General features: G+C 44.7%; 1 protein-coding gene across 50 annotated transcripts in view; it reads left to right on the top strand.

Annotated features, from left to right (window-relative positions):
- Positions 1 to 21,041, top strand: part of PPFIBP2 (PPFIA binding protein 2) — a 146,187-nt gene that overhangs the window by 78,811 nt on the left and 46,335 nt on the right. For 25 of the 50 annotated variants that reach the window (XM_070626189.1, XM_070626193.1, XM_070626183.1 and 22 more), the window contains one exon: positions 9,892 to 10,023. In XM_070626189.1, the coding sequence (XP_070482290.1) occupies positions 9,892 to 10,023 (132 nt within the window). Of the gene's footprint in view, positions 1 to 4,066; positions 4,141 to 9,891; positions 10,024 to 19,329; positions 19,513 to 21,041 lie in introns of those variants that run through there. The other 25 variants (XR_011541597.1, XR_011541598.1, XR_011541596.1 and 22 more) reach the window with 3 other exon arrangements.

A 21,041-nucleotide genomic window follows, 5' to 3' on the forward strand; every position in this document is an offset into this window, starting at 1 on the left:
TTATTGCAGTGATCCAACGTAAAATTCAGATTGTTTCTCCACAGAATAGTAATGAACACAGGCTTTGAATTTGACCTTTGGTCTCAGAATAAATGCCTTAGTTTCCAGGTGTTTCTTAGTTTTGTTTGAGTGCATTTGAAGAACAAAAAAAAAAGTAAGCCAGTATTTTTATGCAAATATTTATAAAAACTAGTTCCAACAGCTCGGAAGCTGTTATTAGTTCATTATCTTTTCACTGCTGAATAATAAGTTACCACTTTCTTGGGTCCGTTTGATTTTCTATTTAAATCATGTGCCATTTCTCTTGCTCATCGTATGCCCTGAAAATCTGGAGTTGCAATAGAAGTTGAGTCTGTCTGTCTTTTTATTTATTTATTAAAGTTGATCTTCCTTTTGAAGACCCAGGAAAGAAATTAGCCTGATGGAAAAAATCTCAAATAGGAGGAGAGCATTTTCACCTGGAGTGCATAGGACGCCCACTAGACTGTATTTTAAAGGCTGCACGAGGTGTGGTTTTGAGGTGGGCGTGAGGGGGGAAGATGATGGAGTGTTACGAGAAAACTGAGAAAGAGACCAGGAAAATTTGCATGTGGAAGGGAACAAGTCAGAAAAATGTCAGAAAGTTGATGTTTCAGGAAGACAGTGCCTGGCGAGTGACCGTGTCATCAGAGGTCAGAGAATGGCTGCGTTGTAGTGCTGAGTTCTCTGACCACCCACCATGACTGCTTTTCCGGGACTGCCCTGGACCCATCTCCATGGCAGTGTTTCCACTCTCTTTTCAGAGTCTCTGTGCCAAGGAGTCTGATGTTGGTTCCCAGCACCACCTGGGGGAGGCTGTGTTGTCCTTCTGAGCATTATCCCTTGGACTGGATTTTAGACTTTTGAAAAAATCTTAAGCTCAGTTACCCTTTATATCTTGTTTATTCTCAATCTTCTTTCTTATGTGCTTTGGGTGAGGTAGCGGGCATGTGGTTTGCATGTACCATAGAGGTGGATGCCTTGGCTTGGTATATCTTGCAATGTGGTAGCTCTTATTTGCCACCTCTGGAGTTTAAAGATCTTCTTAAACTTAACCAAGTTGTTTTTATGCCCATAACTTTCACTGTGTTCTCTCAGTCTTTCACGGGTAAAATGAAAGGCATGGGGAATACTCCTGTCTTGGCAAATTCAGAGATCATGTCATAGGATGCATTTGATCCTCAGCTCCCACTCATGTGTTTACTGGGCTTGGTGGTGTCTGAGCCTGAGATCTTTGGGTTCCCAGCTCCAAATCCCAAGTTGAATGTTTCTGCTGTCCATGTTAATACTTTCCTGAAATCTTCTTGATGATGTTTGAAAAAACACTTAATTCTTGCACCACGGCGTCCATGCGATGCTATCTGTGGCTTGGATTACGTATGTGTCCTCTGAACTGGGGGCAGGCAGAGACTTGCCTGGTTTCACTGTGATATCCTGGACTTGAGGGCTCTTGGCTTCTCGTGGTGGGAGTAAAAATGACTCATGACCTTGAGGCAGAAAATGGAGGCAAAGGATTGCTTCTTTCCACCAGCTCTCAGAGACCATTTTTGCCCTGAGAAAATCCTGGCCTCCTGTTCAAAGGCTCGAGGAGCTCTGAAGAGGTCCTTTCACTGTCTCAACGTAGGACTTTCTGACTGCCCATTGATACTGCTTCCCTCGGGTGTGCTGCTCCTGCTGACGCTGTACACTGAAGGCCTGCTGTCTAAAGGAGGCAGCCACTACCAACTCTAGCTAACTGCCCATGTAGGCCCAGTGTTGCTAGATATTCCCATTTTTTGCAAGAAGCTAGAAATCCAGATTTAAGATGTCTTTCTTTTTTAAAGACGTTGGCAACTAATTTAAATAAAAAAAAATACTGTGTGACCCACATGATACACACCTTCAGGCCAAACCTGGTCCACAGACCTCTAATCTGCAGCCTCCAGTCTATACTCGGCCCCTCTGTGGCTGGAATAGCGCTAGGGAGACTGAAAGAAACCCAAACCCAACCAGCATAGCCCAACTCTGTGCTTCCATGGGCTCCAAACCCCACTGAGCTGTGTCTCCCACCAGCTGCTCTCCTGACCAGTGTTGGCCTCCCTCCAGGAGCCCAAGAGGGAGGGAGTTAGTTCTCCACCCAACTCATGAGCCACACACCCCCAAGCCTGGCTTCGCCCGGCCTCTGCTAAGCACTGATCTCTCAGCTCCATCTGTTTTCTTCTATATATTAACCCATCCAGTCTCTAGAAAGAGAGAGCATGAAGACCCTTGGAGTAGACAGGAAAACCAGAACCAAACAGAATCAGCACGCAGGTAGGTCCATATGAGTGGCCCATAGTTTATGGACACATTTGAGGGCAAAATATTTCTTGTCTGCAGCCCACTGCAGGATGCAGGTTGGGAAGGGGCAGCTAAGAGCATCTCTTGGGGCTGCCTATGGGAGCACCTACTCAGATATGGTCTCAGTCTCACTGAGCATGTCTGAATTCCCCAGGGAACCTTCCCCATTAGGAAGAGACATTTCCCAGGTAATGTACAAGTGGATCGTCAAAGGGCCAGAGCCAGAGTCAGTTTTCACTAGTCTGGGATAGTCTGAGCCACTGATGTGGGTCTAGAGCTCACAGGGCTGAGCCTTGCCCCTTGTTCCTTAAGCAGATCAAGGCATTGCCCAGCTACCCAGCTGCATCTTTGAGGGCTGCACACTAAGCTGTCCAAGCCCAGGGCCTAGAATAGCACCCCAGGAACACAGGCATGGACCAGCATCCTCCTTGTTGTGACTGGCTAAGACCATGTTGGCAACAAAATCTCTTGTCACAGGGAAGGTTCCCCATGGTCTGTTGCTGTATTTGAAGTCCCTGGTGGCTTTTACTAAAGTGGCCTCCGTGGGCTCTGTGGTGTTTAGTAGGTTCCTGCACAGCCAGCTCCTCTGCTCCTGATCACTGACCCTTCTCCAGAGGGTGACGGTTTCAGGGAAGAAGCTGATGCTCTTAGTGGATAAGGAGTTTTAGACAGGGCTGGCAGCCAAATGGAGCACTTTCCAGAGACTGGTTACTTACAGTGTGATCAATGTCAACAGCAGAAACAATCTTCAGTGCCAAAGAGTAGACAAGATGCAAACCTTCTTGTGAGGACACAACTCAGCTTTTGGGAAGCCTCGAAGGACACCAGGTACTATTTCAGTCCTCCTACCTGACCTAGAGCTCCGGCTGTTGGGTAGCCTCCTTCTTTTGGCTACCTTTTAGCTGAGGTGTGGAGAGTGACAAATTTAGGGGATTTGGAGTCAGTGGACATGACTTTCTATAGATTCACTACTTGCTGTTGATCTGGGAAAGCCAATGAACCTGTGTTCTTTTTTATAGAGAATAGAGATGACAATGTGGATTCTACATTGCCCGCCTCTTAAAGCTGTAGTACATTCATTCCAGTTTGGTTAAAATTGAACTATTGCACAAATGGCCAGTGTAAGTCAAGACACTGAGCAGGAGGATACAGACCTAAGACACAGGCCCACTTTCTGCCCCTGAGTTGAGTGAGGGAACAATGGGCCCAGATGTGTGAACTCGACAGAGCGTCATCAGCACCCAGCTGATAAATTTCCCAAGAGTACCTTTAAGGAGGTATTTCTGTCTCAAAAAGAATATTAAACAGAGCTATGCACACAGTCCTGTGGGAGCACAGATCTGTCTAAGGAGGCGAGACACTTGAGTCATGAGTGAAGAAAACAGGGATTTGTCAGTTATTCCCTAAAACTCCTCCTGGGAGATTTATAAGGCAGAAATAACTTCTTTCCTCAAGTGTATCTCATTTGGTGTTGGATCTCCAGACCACACTGTGAAGTAGCATGCTTTCCCCTTCTTACAGATAAGGGGACTGAGGTTCAGAGACATGATTTATTAATGGGGACTGAGTCTGGACTCAAACCCAGGTTGATTACAAGCCCCTCTGTCTGCAAAGAGTTATTCATGAAAGAGGCTTCGCAGTAAGGCCTAGGCCTCTTACTTCAAAGGGCAAAGGGACACATTTTTCCTTTCATGTCTTTCCATGGCACATTCTTTCATTCTGGTTTCAGATTGCCAGTCTGGCTCCGGTCCTCTGTCATTGGCCAGTAACTCCCTGGGTTATGTTCCACACTTAAAGATGGAGGTAATTGCTTCAAGATGTGGCCCTTTAAGGAGAGAATAAGTTGAAAGGCAAATTCTTTTTATCGGCTCCAGTCAGAGACTGAGCTTTGGAAAAAGGAAATGATGGTTCTCTCTCAGACGTAAGCTTTTTTTCATGTATTTGTCCTTCTGGAAGAGATTATTGGTAGTGGTAAAGTGAGAGGGGTAAGTGATAATTTTATTCATTGTTTTTTTTCCTAAATTTTCATTACCTAGTTTCATGGTCATTCATAGTAAGAGAAACAAACCACCCACCTCCCATGCCACCCTCTCCTAATCCCTTCCCCTCTCTCATTTGTATAGGCAACCTTGAAACACTTGGGACAGCAGTTATGCTATTATGCTCTCATGCTTTTATGAACCCTTTGCCGCTTTTCTCCAGCCCCCTGCCTCCCCACATATTATGGTAGCCGTATAATTCCGAGAGATTCCAGCAGGATCCCTCCCTACAGGTCTGAGGAGGGGCCAAGCCTTGCCTTGGTGCTCCAGATAAACAGGCTGGATCCAGAGATAACTCCAGTCTTGGTGATGAGAGCTAGGCATCCAAGAATGCTTTTCTTAAGGGTAGACAGAATAAAGGAAGCCAGCAAAGGAGATGGAAAACAAAAAAGAAAGGTCAGGAAAACCGAAAGGCAAGATGGGGTGGCAAGGAGTAGCTTATACTGCTGAGTGGATGAAGGGTGAGTCGGTTGAGAGCTGAGAAGTGTAAGTTGCATCTGAATGTTTGGACTTTGGTCCCTAGAGCTATTTCTGTGCCCTGGCTGGTGAAGTTAGAAGCTGGGTTGCAGACATACAGATGTCTTGTTGAGAAGTGACAGGAAGGTAAGGAAGAAGAGGCACCAGGGTTCAATTATTCCGTCTGGAGCTTGGCTGTGGAGGGGAAAGGAGGGGATAGAGAGAGCCAGCATTCACACACACGATGCACAGAGCACGCAGTTGCCTAGTGAGAGCACAGAGAGTTGATGGTGGTCATTTGAGGCGTAGGCAAAGTCAGGAGGGAAGGTTCTTTAGAATGTCAGAAATTTGATCATGTTTATAGCCTGAGGAATGGGAGCTGATGGTGAGGGAGAGATTAAATGCCTGTCAGAGTGGATGATTAATGGTCCTCCCCTGAAGCAGCACAGACTCGGTGGGAACTTCCTCAAAGGCAGGACAGAGGTGAGGGAAAGCCTAGGACCATGTGAGTAAGCGTCATTGAGTTACCAGTTAGTGGGAGAAACAGGACCAGAACTCAGAGAACAAAGCTAAACGCTAATGGTTAACCAGGGAGGTAACCTGAGGTTTCATCAAGCTGTGTGAGGATGGCGTGAAGAGTCTAGAGACAGAAATGGTCAACAACAGGAAGGTGAGTCAGATGGGGCAATTCAGGAGCAAACTCTAGAATCACTGTGTTCTCTAACGTATGCTTTTTATGTGCAACCTGGAAACTTACTGGGCTAGGCAACAGGCTAGGCAACAGTTCTTAAAGGGGAAAGAACCTGACAGAGAAGGTGGCCATGTGCAGTTGTGTCAGACTGACCTTGGGAAGGAGACGTGGGCTTGCTTTCTCTCGGATGTGGATTTCAGAGATATTAATGAGAGACAATTCCGGAAAACTATGAAATAGAAAGGATATAATTTCGAGTAATGATCAGATGATTTAAAGAAATCTTTTCAGTAAATCTGTGAGGTTATTTGAGGAGAGCAGAGGGATAGGGTGGCATTTAAGACTTGAGGAGTATGGAAAAGATTTGGAACAATCTCTGAAAGGAACCAGCCAGAGATGGATGCAAGTTTTGCCAGGCGGTATTAGAAGATCAGCTGTAACTAGATAGCGTAAATTTGTATGGAAACCAATTGGCATCATTAAGTGACTTTTACCAGCAATTCTCGGGCCATGGGGAGTAGAAACATAGGGAAAAGACTGAGGTTTGGCATGGATTGGGCTCTGGTAAAACAAATGCACTTTAGGTCTAGGGCAGGGATGAGTTGGATGAGGGATTTTCTGGTGCAGATATGATACAATTGAAATGACTAACCTCGAGGTATTGAGTGGATAAGGAGGCAAATATTGCTTAAAGGAAGTTGATAAACTAGGAAAATAGGGGTTTATTAAGTAACTAGTGACCACAGAAGAAGAAATTAAAGATTATTTGAGTGAGTAAACGGGACAGTTGAAAAGTGAGAGGATTGTGGCCAGAGGAGAGAATTTGAGTGGAAGATTTTAGAAGAGCAAATGCATTCTGGATAAAGATGAGGGCCACATTATGGCCATCCTGTGAAGAAGCTGAAATGAAGTAGAAGCAAAGCCTGTTGGTGGTGAGGTCAAGAAACATGAAGCCAGAGTGGATACTGAGTGAAACATTGATTAACAAGGATGTTGAAGCTACTGAGGAGATGGAATGCACCCAAAGTAAGAAGAGAATCTGTTGACCAAAAGACAAAAGCCTCAAGGAAAGTGGGAGACTGTCTTGAGTTCTGGATATTCGGGGAGAGTGTGATATAACTGAATGAGGAGGGCAGACGTAGACGATCAATAGGGACAAATAATGGTCTGGAAGCAATCTTGAAACAGGGAGAAAGGTGTTCTGTAGTAAGTTGTTGTTGGAGTAAGTTGGGTTGTTGGAGCAGAGTGATCTCCACTTGAGATGACTGAGAAGGATGTGTTGTATCATACAAAAGTCAAAATTCAGTTTATGCTGGAATTAGAAGGAGCAGTTGAGAATGTAGGGTAGTTAAATCCCACTAGGACACATATGATAGAGGTTACAGTACATAATACTGGCTGGAGGCCATGCCAGGCCTGGGGATGGGAAAGTGGAACTGGACTGGCGTAATCTTGTTGATGGCTGGTTTTGAGTTCAGGGAGTAGGACAGTACTTATTAATGACAAGGATGAGGGGTAATGATAATGAAATGTAAAGGCACATGCTAATAGATATAAGCTAGGAGAAAGTAGGTAAAAGTTTTGTTATCGGTGGACTATATGAAATTAAGCTTAAAACTTTGGTGTGTCCAACTGGAATGTCCACTTGGAATATTAGTGTAACCAATTGGAACCCTGGCATGACCGATTGGAATGGCTATTGGAACTTTAGTGCAACCAAGTAGAATATTATCCTGGTCAGCTGCAACATGGTGTGATCAATTATAGCCCAGCAGTTAAAGCAGCTAGAGGGGTTTTGGCAATAGTGGAAGTTGAGTAGATTCTTAGCTTTCAGGAGGGATAGATTCTGAGGCTTTTTTGAACCCCATGAAGGCAGTGACTTGAATGCTGGTCTGTAGACAAACTGCATGAATATTGTCTTAAGATACTCAGGCACTCAACAGGGGCTGTGTTTTTGTCATATCCCTAGGCCTTGGCATCTGGTAGATATTTAAAACATATTTGTTGAATAAATGATTGAAGTCTCATGCAAGCATATCTTCTCAGTTCTCAGTACTCCAAAGCAATTGTTATTATCTCATGGACCTTGATTTGTAGAATTGCTCCTTTTTCCCTTTGCACTGGTGGCTGGGAAGCTCGCATACACATTGTAGTCTATCTCTAGCTGTGTATAGAACTTTAGGGTGTGAGTTTTATACCAACTGAACTTTGGCTTCAACTTCTTTTCCTACCTGCTTTAGTTTTTATGATTTGTTTTTTAGCTTGAATTGTCTATTTTGCAAACTGCCTCCTCAGATCATTTTTGGAACAAAGCAGGTAGATGAAAGGATGGAGAGATAAACATAGAATGAAGTGGTGGAGGCAGAGAGGAAGGTGGGGAAGAGAAAGAAGGCGGTGGGAATGAGTGGGTGGTATCAGGGATTATATCTTAAGATACTCAAGACCCAGAAATTATCTTCTTCACCCAAGGAAGAACATTTTAGGGTCTTTTATAATCTGCATAGCCTTAGGACCAGGCCCTAGTAGATAGTATGTGCTCAACAAAATCTTGATCATTTGAGTGGCTATTTCCTGGGCCCAGTGAGTATTTGTTCATTGGCTTTTCTTGGCGTGTATTTTTGATTACCCTTAAAGTTGGGACTTCTTCCTCTGTTTGGAAAACAATGTGATGCATTAGACAGAAATGAGTTTTGGAATCAAACAAAGCTTGGTTTGAAAACTAACTCTGCTGTTGACTGACATGTGTCTGTGGCCAAGACAGGCTAATCTCTGTGTCTGTTTCCTCATTTGTAAAATCGAGAAGAACTATTTCCTATCGAATCACTGAGTGGGTTTATTCACAGGATGTAGGTAAAATACCCCACAGTGTCTGGCACTGAGGAGGCGCTCGGTGAATTGATGTCCTCCCCTCTCCATTATATTGGACACACTTATCTGGCTGACTCCTCGTGACCAAGTAGCCCACAGTTCTGGCTGGCAATGCTGCTGCCTCTGCTCTTTATGCCAGCTTCAAGTCTGCCTGGCCCAGGAAGAGCTGTCCTCCTCAGCCCAGTGCTCAGTGAGCTCATTTTGCTGAACTGGTGACTTCTAGATACTCATCCCCTCAGATTAGCAGATGGACGGTGTGTAGCCTGGATTTCTGAGGTACTGAGGGTCTTTGGCCTGGGGAATCATGTATTCCAAGTTAAAATCTCTGTCCTACTTGGTTTGGTTTATGATCTGAAGACTGCTCAGAATATGTGAAATCACAGCTATTGGGTCAGAATGTTGAGACCACCACTCTTGTGCTAGGGTTGGGTTGCCCAAGATGGTACAGAATGTTCAGACCATGGCAGGATATTGTATCTTTTCTATCTGCTCATTTGCCTGATTACTCTCCCAGTTGCCATATTATAGTCTCTTTGCTAGGATCTGTGTATCCAGTGTCTACCATGTGTCAGGATTTTGGAGCTCATGGAACATTGCCTTTTGCCAATGGAGAAACGTTGCCCCTGGACTTTGGGAAATGCTCCTGGTTTCTGAGGTCTTTCATAATTCCTGGTAGTTCTGAGCAGGTGTTTTGCCTTTCACCTTTATTTTTTGTCTTATTAAGTGTATATATTAATGGCAGGTTGTGGTCTACTACTGTTCAAGTGGTGGCAGGACTACTAATGACCTCTCCTGGTCCGTCCTCACAGTAAGGAAAGAATAATTTCTTGCTTACATCCCATAGTGGCCGGGAAAGATCCATATCACATAAACAGAATTCTAATATAATCATTCAGTAAATACTCATTGCATATCTACTGTATGCTCCAGCTCCCTTCTGGGTTCATTGCAGTGAGGTCTTACACTGGGATGTGTTGAAGACTGGGCTGAGCACTGATTTAGCCCAGGAGGTGATATGGAAATTTTGGTTTTGAAAAATATATTGTTAACATAACATGTAATATAAGATATATATTATGTTATGTTAACATAATATGCTGTTAACATAAGCTTGTTTTTTTGTTTGTTCTGGTGGAGAGCACCTGCTGCTTTGCCTTAAAAATAGAGATGGAGAAATTTAGCTCTTTGACTAGACCCCTCCATTTTTCTCTGCTAGGAAATAAAGAATAATGGTTTCTATGGACAAATGTGTTTTTTGAGAAATGTAGCTCCCATTGTCTCTCAGAGCACAGTGGATAGTAGCAGGGGCTGTGCTACCCATGAGTGACCCAGTATCAGCCCAGGCCTGTCCCTAATAGCCTTGTGGCTCATATGCAGCAATCTCAACTCTGTGTTGTCCAACACACAACTTAGAGATTGCCTTAGGCTGTGTGGCTGGAGCTAGCATTGTCCTTGTTGCCATGGAGGTTTATGACTTTGATATCTGTTTTTTGCTTGCAGGAGCTGCTAAGTCGTACATCTCTTGAGACCCAGAAGCTTGATCTGATGACTGAAGTGTCTGAGCTGAAGCTCAAGCTAGTTGGCATGGAGAAGGAACAGAGAGAGCAGGAGGAGAAGCAGAGAAAGGCAGAGGTGAGTGTGATGTACCAAATTCTCCAGGGACCCATACTATACTAAGCTGAGACCAGGCAACACTCCCCTAATGTGGACGTGGGCCATCTGGTCAACGCTAAGCCTGGCAACTGCTGGGTGCCAGAAACATGTAGTAGAGATGCAATGATCTGTTAATACCAAGTTATCAGGTTTTGCTGTGGCTGCAGATTTCAGCAGTACCCAAACCACCCAGTTTTGGCTCTAAAGCTTTATCCTCCCTCAAGCTGCTGACAAGGATAGAAAGAGAATCAGTAGTGGGGGAAGCATCAGACAAGATGTGGAGGGACACAAGATGTCTTCCGTGAGAGCCAAGGTAAGGACGGTGTACTTGGATGAAGTCAGCTGCCCAGCAGGCCACTGCCACTATATCCAAGGAGTTTGGAGACATTCTTTGATATGCATTTCGTTGACCCAGATGGAACCCTTAGATGATGTGTTTCTTTTCTCCTGATAGGCCATATGGTTGAGCCCATGCACAGGCCTTCTCTAAGAGAATGTTTTCCTATATCGTTTTTGTTTTCAGGTTCCATATGCCCTTCCATCTGTCTAGAGCATGCCAGACTTCTTTTTTGGATAAATATTTGGATGAATTTTAGGCTCAGAGGTCCCTTATTTGAGAGAGAACTCCCTGCTTTAACCTTAGATAGCCACCTTCCGTGTGCCTCTACCTACAAGTCCCTGTATTCGCACCTGGCCATGTGAGATGTGGAAAGAAGATAGGCTTTAGGGTGACAAACAGCTTTGCTCAATTATTGACCTAACTGCTTAATAGCTCTTTGAACTTTAACAAGTTAGCTACTTAATCTCTTTGGACTTCAATTTCTTTCTCTATAAAATGGGTAACTGTGTGGTAGAGTCCAAATAAAATTCAAAAGTTAAGTCCCTATCATAGTATCTGCATTTGGTAGGTACTTGGTTTATCTTCATTCCCTTCCTCCATTTAGGCATCTTCAAAATCTAAAGATGGGTATTGTTTCTTTCTATTAAGTGCTAACGTTGTGTACTGAAACCTATCATATTTCTGTGTTTACTGGGTAAACACTGGTGATTGAGGCATTTTTAATGTGTAGGCCATATGCCTTGCATTACTTTTGAGAACATGTTCATTAGTGAGAAGTATCGTTGCCAAAAGAAAGTATCTCCATTAAACAGAGGACAATATCATCTAGTTATTAAGAGTGCAGGCTCTTGAATCAGATTTCCTGGCTGTAATCCAAGCTCAGCTACCCAGTAGCTTTGTGATCTTAGGCAAATAATTTAACCTCCCAGACCTCTGTTTCTTCTTCTGTAAAATGGAGATAGTAATACTTTCTTGTTAAGCATGCTGGAAATGGAAATGTAGACTTACATACATTATTTGCATATAGCAAAGGTCATGCAGACTGAAAACTTATCTGTGTGAAGTATTAGTTGAATAGACTCTGCTTATTAAATGTTGAGAAAGAAGCAATTGAATTTTCTCCAGGTTTAGAGTTACTTTACCAATGTTTTAAGATGTGTGATTACATGTGAACATACATTAAGGCTTTGTGGGCAGAATTCAGTAAACTCTGTGAGAAGGCTTAAAGTGATAGTGACAACACAAAACCACTTAAATTAAAAGAAAAAAAAAAGGATCGAGGGTTATTAGATCACACAACTTGAATAATCCAGGATTTTGAAAGTCCAGTATTACTAGATCCAGGTGACCTCACGATGTCATTAGAAATCAGCCTCAGTGTATCACTTGGTTCTGTTTTAGACTTATTCTCAGGAAGGTTCTCCCCTTTGGTGACAGAGATGGCCATTAGCTTTAGATTTTACCAGCCTGGCAACCCTTGCAGAGAGATAGAGTTTCTCTTTCTCAAAGATTCCAGAAAAATCCCCAGGGTTGTGTCTGATTGGGCCAATTTGGGTCATGTGCCTGGTTCTGAACCAGTCACTATAGGGAGCATGGACCACACATGTGGGTGTGTGAGTGTGAAAGTCAATCCATCTGTGGAAGAGAGCAGCGTTAGTACCAAGCTGGGGCAGCTCAGTTTCTTTCTAGGAAAGATGAGAAGGAAGGACAGCTCCCACTTCTGGGCCAAGTATAGCTAAAGCAGTCATTTTGCTGTTTGCTTTATTTCTGTCTTTTCTGAAGGATTGTTTTTCAATCTGAGTTTTTGGTTTTTGTTTTCCATTAGGCTGTTCATGCATGAGGCAACATGGACCCTGAGCTGCTAGCCTCAGTCCTACCAGATAACAGCCCTTCCCAGTTGCTAATACAAACATTAGGTTTCCATGCAGAGGAATTTTTTAGACTGTTCAAACCTGTGATAATCAGTGAACAGCCACATGACCTGAAACAAATTTCTCGTGCTTGTAATTGAACATAATCTTTGCTGGTATGCCCAGAGCCTCCACCACCGTTTGTAACTATCTGGAGCAGCAGAGGCTTAAAACCACGCAGAGTGCTGCTTAAGCTGCACTTTTCTCACGTGCACAGAGATGTTTATTTTGAGGGAGACATTTAGCTAGCTAAGGTCACTAGAGGTTGTAGCTCCATGAATAAAGGGAATGCTGCCTCTACACTGCTCCTGGTTTTTCTAGTGAATGTGTTTAGCCTGAGGCCTGATTCCTTGTGGTTTGGAAAAGGCAGGACCTGTTTTGTTTTTTTTTTAAGGTAGGCAAATCTGAAATAAACTTCCTCCATGTAGCTCAGGCTTTATCCTCAAATTCCATTTTATGTTTCAATAAAAAAAGGATGCTGTTAAGAGCATGCAGACTGCTCTTTCTGTCTGGTTCTGATCTCAGGCTAAGCCAATCTCCTGCTGCTTGTTCTAAGTTGTGGAAGTGATTACGGATGGTTGTCTATAAACCTGAGGACTTTAACGTGCAGATTTCTTGTCAAATAGAGACAATCCTGACAGCCAGCCTTGCTCAGGAGTCAGTTAGTGGCACCCAAATGAGATATGGTGAATACTGGATTTCCTATGTACCTTTCTCTTGTGAGTGTTTTGCAGTGGTTCTGGGTCATTTCAGGGGACCCAAGAGTGGTTCACTTAGGTTTACTACTGAAAAGCAGGACTGCAGAAGAGTGACTGACATGGAAAGTAAATACCAGAATTAGGAGGATAGAACATGAAAGAAAGAGATCCAGAGGCAAAGGAAAACTTCTGAGTGGTGTGCCATATCAAAGGTGTGTCCCTAGGAGGGCTCTTCCTTGGTGAAGGGAGTCTGGCTTCCCTGAGCGCCGGGAATGCAGCAAAGCCTGTGACAGGATCCCTTTGTGAGATCCAAAGGGTTCGGCACGCACGCACGTAGCACCAGAGCAGCCTGTAAAGAGACAGCAACGATCCAGCATGTGCTGGGAAGTGAAGTCAGCCTAATTGATCAGGGAAATACACAAACATGAAGAGAACCAGAAAGAATCTTTAGGATTTTCTGGTAGAAAATATCTTAGAGCTCGGGTAGTGTTATCATCCCTTCTTTCTTCCAATTGTTAGGGAAGAATTGGAAGGGAGGGATTCTGATTTCTGAACCGGGGCGACCAGAACGATAAACTTGGAGTACAGACCAAGGGCTGGAAAGATTGTATTTGCTCAGAGGAGAGCTGGCCTGACTAGGGGAGTTTTTATATTTTGTGTTCTTATTTTATTTTATTTATTCATTTTTATTAGCATAGGAAGTATACTTCAACAATTCAAAAATCAAGAGTTCTAAAAGGTGTATACAGCAGAGTCTCCTTCCACGCCTGTCCCCCAGCCAGCAATCAGGAACGAATGTTATCAGTTTTTGTATCCTTCTAGAGGTATCTTATGCATGGACAAGCAAATTTTATGTGGAGACACATGCACGCGCGTGCGCGCATACACACACATAAGTATTCTTTCCCCCATTTTTGCACAAATGCACACTATTCTAGACCTTTTCTTTTTTTCAACTTAGCAGTCTTGGAAGTTGTTTCATACCAATTACATTAAAAAAGCCTCCTCATTTGTATTTATGTCTGCGTATTATTCCACTCTCTGACTATGCCCTTATTTAACCAGTCCTCTTTTGATGGGCATTTAAGTTGTTTCCAAGTGTTTACTATTACAAATAATGCTGCTTGAATAATCTTGTACATGTGTGAGGATATTGAAGTGGAATTGATGGATCAAGGGTACATGCACTTGAAATTTTGATAGATATTTCCAAATTGTCCTATGGAATATAGAGGTTATAGTCTCACCCGCAATGTGTAAGAGTGCAAGGACAGTGTCAAACTGAGCATGAAGGAAGAGGGAGAGAAAGAACTAAGTAAAATTGTGAACAATTTTAACAGGTATGTGGGGTGGGAAAGACTGTGACTATGGGAGATGCCCAGAAGTTTCACATAGCAAAGAACCATAAAAAAGAACTGTGAAGGTCGGCAAAACAGGAGTAATAAACAAAGCAGGCTGAGATTACAACACAGAACAGCAATTAGAACTTCATAAATGTCACCTGGACTTCATGGTGTGGCACCCAAGAATGGAACACAGCTGCAAAAGGCTCTGCCCATAAGAGAAACAGCCCTGTTAAGAGGGGAGATGGGCTAGCCCTGGAGAAAAAGAATTACAAAAGTAAGTTGAAATGCTGAGCCTGAGGATAGACAGACTGGAAAATACCATCACCACATGTATAGGGAGAATTAGAGGAGAGTGTCCCCGAAATGTAGGGATGCACCACATAGTCACACTGAGCAGAGGAGGAAAATAGATGAGCTCCTGATACAGGTCCCCAGATTGACTGGGGCAGACAAGGGGCAGCAAGAGAGGGGAGCAGCAATTTGGATAGCTCCTAAAAATCTCCCCCACCCCACTCCCCACTTGTTATAGCTTCTAGCGAGAGGGTAGAGAAAGAAACTGAGAAAAATGCCACTGTAGCTCTAATGGTGAAGCAAAGGGAGAAACTGGTTTATGAAGTAAAAGTGATGGGTCCCTTGAAGAGGGTGGTTATTGTTGTTTGAGAGTTCATGAAAGTGAGGGAGGGGAGAGTTCATAGACACGCACTGTAGACTTTGGTAAATCATGACTTTGAAAGTTCAGAAATAAAACAGAAGATGACTCATGAATATTGAACTACTTAACAATATAAGTCTGACTGTACAGTTTCACGAATAATACCAGTAAAAAGGAAGAGCTTAGAGGTACCTTGAGAGAAACTAGTTTTCAAAGGGGCTTGTACAAAAGATAGAAAGAACAAATAAAAATGCACCTGCATGAACAGCATCAGGAAGGGCAAACCCCAAACAAAAGGACACACTAAGGACAATAGAAAGACTTTTTAGAAAGTTACGTTCTCAATAAGAAGATCAAAGAAAGAATGGGCTCAATTCCACTGATGCCTCTGATAGGCGCAAAGAAGTTAGGACAGCAGTCTCCAAACTTCTTGCTGTAAGTGAATTTTAATGAATCAGGAAAATTCTAGCAAGTGAGTTGCTAGAAAACTGGAAAGTGAACCATTTTCTTCTTCTTTTTTTTTTTTTTCCAAAATGGGAAAGAAAGATGGATTCTATAATATTTAGTCTGTTGAGTTTGGGGTCAGCCCTATGATGGTTTGTGAGAAGCTGGAAGGCAAAGTAGGGATCCGTGTCCATTAAGAGTGAGTTATGTCACATTGACCTCATTGGTTTGGCCAGGAATACGTCTCGTCATGGTAGACTGGTAAACCTGCACTTTAGCGAGGCATTGTAAAAATGTTGCTTGGATAGTCTTGTGGATAAGATGGAGGAATATAGGATGAATGCTAAAATGGGTATATCGGTACCTAAATGATAAAGAATAGTTCCTAAGGACTAACTCTAGGAAGATTTTTTTGTAGAAGGCAGCAGTAATCTGCTCTTAGCCCTCCTGCCTGTTTAGCATAGTTAGTCCCTAATTTGGATGCTGATATAGAAGGCCTTGACGTTGTGATAACAGGAAGCCAAATAAAAACTATATGGATCAGTTGACATTGGAATGGATAGAAACCTACACAGACTGGAGTGATACATAGGATATTAGAAAGAGTGAAAGAGCCATCAGAAGAACCTGAATAGTGCAAAATTGCTGAAGGTGAGGAATGAAACACTTCAAGAAGGAGCCAAGCAGTTTGAGGACAGAGAACTTACCTGTGATTTGGCCAGGGGCGGGGCACAGAGGAGGAATGGTACCCTCGTATGGTGGAGACAGAGCTTTCTTCCTGGAGATCGAGGGCAGGGAACGAGGTGGTGAAAATCAGGGATGGCAGGTCTAGACTCTTCATTTGAGAGGTTTAAGGATGGAGGGAACAAGAGAAGGGAGAGGGCAGTGAAGTTCTGGAAACTTACGTAGGAGAGAAGAGCAGGCCTGAAGACAGGCAGGGCCAGTGGGGTTGGAGAGACTAGGGATTCAGGAAAAGAGCAACCAATAAGAGCATGCCAGGGCTGTGCGGAGGGGCTGGGCTTTTGTTGTCAGTGATCAACGTCACATAGGCCTTAACTGTGCCCCGTGACCTTCAGATGTTTTCTGTGGTTCTTCCACTTTCTTTTATTTCTTATGAAGCAAACACTTGATGGCAAAAGGAGAAGCAGTGCAGGAAAGTGAACTCACATTATGGGATGCCTCCTGTGTGCCAGGCACCCCACCAGGGGCTTTACCTGAGTCTCGCTTGATTTAATCCTCCCAAGAACCCTGTGAGGTAGTGAGACCCTCATTCTACTAATTTGAAAATCAAGTTTTGAAAAAGTTTCATAATTTGTCCAAGGTCACATACGAAAAATTGAAGGACTGGAATGAAACCCAGCAGCTGGACAAGTCTGAAGCCTATGCGCTTTTCCCTGTATCATGCTGTCGCCCATTATAGCTTAGATGCCTCTAACAGGCCGTCTCCCTCTTTGGGGAGATGATGGTCAGTTGTTACCTTGAGGAATTGCTTTTGACTCCATCCTTGATTAACCCACCATCCTTTTGCCCCAGGTTCTTGGTTGGAAGGTTAGATGTAAAAAAAAAATTACCTTTGTTCTAATTGACTTCCAGCCTAGGCTGCATCCTCCCCTCCCCTTCATATTGCTTTTCTCCACCCTAAATTTCCTCTTTTCATGTCTTACCGTCAGTCATGGCTCACAGTCACTATTCTAAATCTGTACCTGCTTTTGCTTCACTGGTGTGTCATTTTCCCAGGCAACCTTGTCTCTTCCCTTACATAGAAGATCAAGCCCATTAGGGAGGATCTCCCTCAACTTCCTGTTTCTCATCTAGAAACCTACCTGGACCGCAATTTGCTTTCACTTCTGTGCTTAGCTGATCCCTCCACCTGAGGCTGCTGATTCCAGCTCTCTCCTCCCTCTTTAATTCCTTCTTCTCCAGCTTCTCAGTCCTCGTCAGTATTCCTAGGGACCTACTTGCTAAACAATTAAAGCACTAAAAGACTTTGAGTCTTCTCAGAAGAAAAAGCATGAACAAACTAAATGTAGTTGGTCTTTTTCTCATGTGGCATCCCCCAGTGATGGCCAAGCCAGGAGCAGCAGAGATAGAGCTAGGCTGTGACTCCTAGTGCCTGGGGCCAGTCAGGCAGGAACCCTTTACCCTTGTCAGCATCTGAGCTAAGCCAGCCAGGGATTCACAATCCAGAGGGACACAGCAAAGGCCAAGTCAGAGCCCAGGGTCTGTACTGGGACTGCTGGTGAGAACCCAGAGGACCGGTATGGTCCCAGTCCATTGGTCAGTGTCCCATCAGGGTTCAGGACCAGGAGCAGTGCAGCTGGGTGAAGATCTGAGGTCCAGGGCACTTACTCAGGCTCACAAGAATCACCTTGATTTCTCAAACCAATCCTCTGGTCTCAGTAGAGAAATACCTTGTTAGCAGATGACCCTGGGGGAAGACAACCTGGGGCTGTCTGTGGGCTAACTCATGTGAGCCAGCTCAAGGGGAGAGTGGCTGAAAGGCCAGGGACCTGCTAATGACAGCAATGACTGCATAGCGGCTATCCCACTCTGAATGGTGTCACCAGAAAGGAGAGCAGACTGGCATGCGGGCCTTATCCCAGTGCCCTTTTAGCCCCAAGCTGCCATGCAGACTCTCAATTTCCCTTCTACATTGGAAAAGGAGGTTCACAAAACATCAAGACATGGGGTAGGACCTTTTCTTCTTTTAGACAGCACTGTCACTATTGGGGGTAGAAACCTCTTTCTAGCATGCCTGGGTGGTTCCCATGGTACCAGTGGGCAGACCTCTCAGTCTGAGATGCAGAGCTTAGAGTATCAGTAAAGGTGGGCAGGGAGGGGCTAAAGAGTTTAATTGGCTGCCACCCCACCCAGCCATGGCTCTGTTCTGCTCTATTGCCAACTGCCCCCTTAAAGTCATATCACTGCCGCACAGGCTGCCCATGGTCTTCCCCAGCCTCTGAGGTTCCTTGCTGCCATGAGTAGCACCATCATGTACCCTGTTACCCAGGCCCATGACTCTTCATCTCCTTTATTCCCACACCCAGGCAGGGGGTCTAGAATGTGCCTACTTGACATCACTTAGACTCACCCCCTCCCTTCCTCTTGACCCAGGCAGAATGTCACTCACTGCTCCCTGAGAGCACTGTGGTATTCTTGGCTGTAGCACTTCCACCTTGTTGTGGTTATTTGTGTGTCTCTCCTCACTCACCAGTGAAAGCCATTGGGTCTCTGCAGAGGGACACTAAGTGTCTATGGAGTAGACAAAGGAAAGCCCAGTAGAGCTGCTAGTGAAAGGAACTCAGAATTGAGGAAGTATGAATTCCAAGAGTTGCAGTTATTTTTCAAAGTTGCCATAAAAGGTCAAAATGTTCTTGAGGCTACAAAGAAGTCAGGTTTGGAGGGGGAAGTGAAGGAGTCAGGTTTGTTATAGGGTGTGAGGGAGAGTTTGGGGTTGGGGATATATTAGCATGCATGAGCGTGGTGTATGTCACCTGTGTGTGGATGTTGACATGTTTAGGGTGGAGTTGGCATGTGTAGCATGGGCGTATGTGTAGAGGGGATGTGTCCATCTGTGCACCCATCTCTGCTATTGCTAGACTCCATGCCTCAGAGATTGACATGAGGGACGATCCCCCAGGATGGCATAAAGGAGCTGCTGGGGGTTTGTTCAAACTACAAGACAGGCCTATGGATGGGGCAGGCCTCAGGAAAAATGCCATGGCTTTTGTTTCCTGTGAAGAAACCAGGTGGTCATGGACAGTGACTGTAGGGTGCCACCTGTCGCTCATTCTCTGCACACTTCCTCCCCTCCATGCTACTCTCCTAAGGAGTTCTGTGTCGGAGAGCTGACTGACCCTGAATGCTTTTTTTCTCCTTTCTCTCCTTCCTACAGTCGGTTCTGAATGTGATCAGTGAGCTGCAGGAGCAGATGTGTAGGCTGCAGCTGGACATCCACAGGCAGATTCAAGAGCGCTTCTTACTCAGTAGGGACAACCCTGAGGAGGTGGTGGCTGGTGATGGTGCGGCCGAGCCCCAGCCCTGCAGCCAGGACAATGCCTGTGGGGAGGGGTCACCTGTAGGAGCCACACTTAAGTATATCAGAGCATGTGTGTGGGGCATTTAACTGGTGGAGGGGCTGGGGTTTCTCCTAACCAGAACAGAGTGCCATGGCTTAACATGGATCTGTTGTTACCTCTGGGCACAGCTTGGGACTCACCCTCTCAGGACGTGAGCTGAGCTCTCTGACCCTCACGAGCCAAGTCTGAGCAAATGAGGCCAACACTCGGATAGGCGGCAGCTCTCATCTCACTCTGGGCTGGGAGTGAGGTTGTCAGGTGCCCTGAGTGATGGGCATTTATACAAAAGGAAGCCTCAGAATTCCCCATCCTATGTACAATTCAGACACTGATTCTTCTCCCTGAGCTGGGAGATTAAATGAAGTTTCATGTCACGTGATTTTTTTTTTAAAGAAAAAAATAGCATCATGAAAGAATTCTTTCAAATTTATTTTTAAAGAGGTTTATTTCTGGTGAGAAAATAGAACACAAGTTTCCATTTGCTGTGACAATTAAGTCATCTTCTGAATTTCCATGAAAAATTCCCCTACATAAACATGCTAGAGGGATTTCATGACCTCTGGGCCTTGTGGGCTATATCTGACTAGGATTCTGGACTTGTCCCCTCACACTGGTGTGACTGGGTCCTGTGTGACCTGGTTGAGGCCTGGTGATGGTAGCTACACAGACATGAGCCTGCGCCTCCAAGGCCCGCCATCGAACAGGACTTAGAAGCCCAAGGGAAGGTCAATGTCATGGTAGCCATGAGCACTGCAGAGGGTCTGCCTTGGTTCTGTCGGAAGTTACCACGATCCAAACTCAACTATAGAACATGTTGAAGATCTCTACCCAGACTTAGGCATTAGGGGAGGGGCTCAGTGGGGAAAATTTCTGTCTACGTTAAAGGATAAGGGGAATAAGTGAGAGTCAAGATATAAGTGTAGATTTGGATAGGAAACTCCTGAGAGGGTGCTGGAGTGTGCCCCATGTTGAGTGGGGTAACCTAGAAAGACTGCTAAAAGTGAAAATTTACACCAGTTTTTAGAGCTGATGATGGACAACAAACAGCTTAGGAGGAGAACGTGCCAAAGAGGTCACAAGACCCTGGAGATCATCAGGCTCTGTGTCCCCATAGTGGCAGCCCCTTGGGCAATAACCTGCACATTTCCGGTCCTGCCCTCAGCAGACCTGGCGCTCCCTTAGGCAGGGCCAGAAATGTTCTCAGAAAGTGACCTTGGATCTGCTGCAGGTCACAACAGGCCTTAGAGTCTAATGCTGCGGATCTTGGATGCAATAACCTTAGCTTAGAAGACATTTTTTTTTTTTTAAAGATTTTATTTTTTCTCCCCAAAGCTCCCTGGTACATAGTTCTATATTCTTTGTTGTGGGTCCTTCTAGTTGTGGCATGTGGGATGCTGCCTCAGCGTGGTTTGATGAGCAGTGCCATGTCCGCGCCCAGGATTCGAACCAACGAAACACTGGGCCGCCTGCAGCGGAGCACCCGAACTTAACTACTCGGCCACGGGGCCAGCCCCTAGAAGACATTTTT

The sequence above is a fragment of the Equus przewalskii genome, chromosome 6 (assembly GCF_037783145.1).
Source record: "Equus przewalskii isolate Varuska chromosome 6, EquPr2, whole genome shotgun sequence".
Taxonomy (NCBI): Eukaryota; Metazoa; Chordata; class Mammalia; order Perissodactyla; family Equidae; genus Equus; species Equus przewalskii.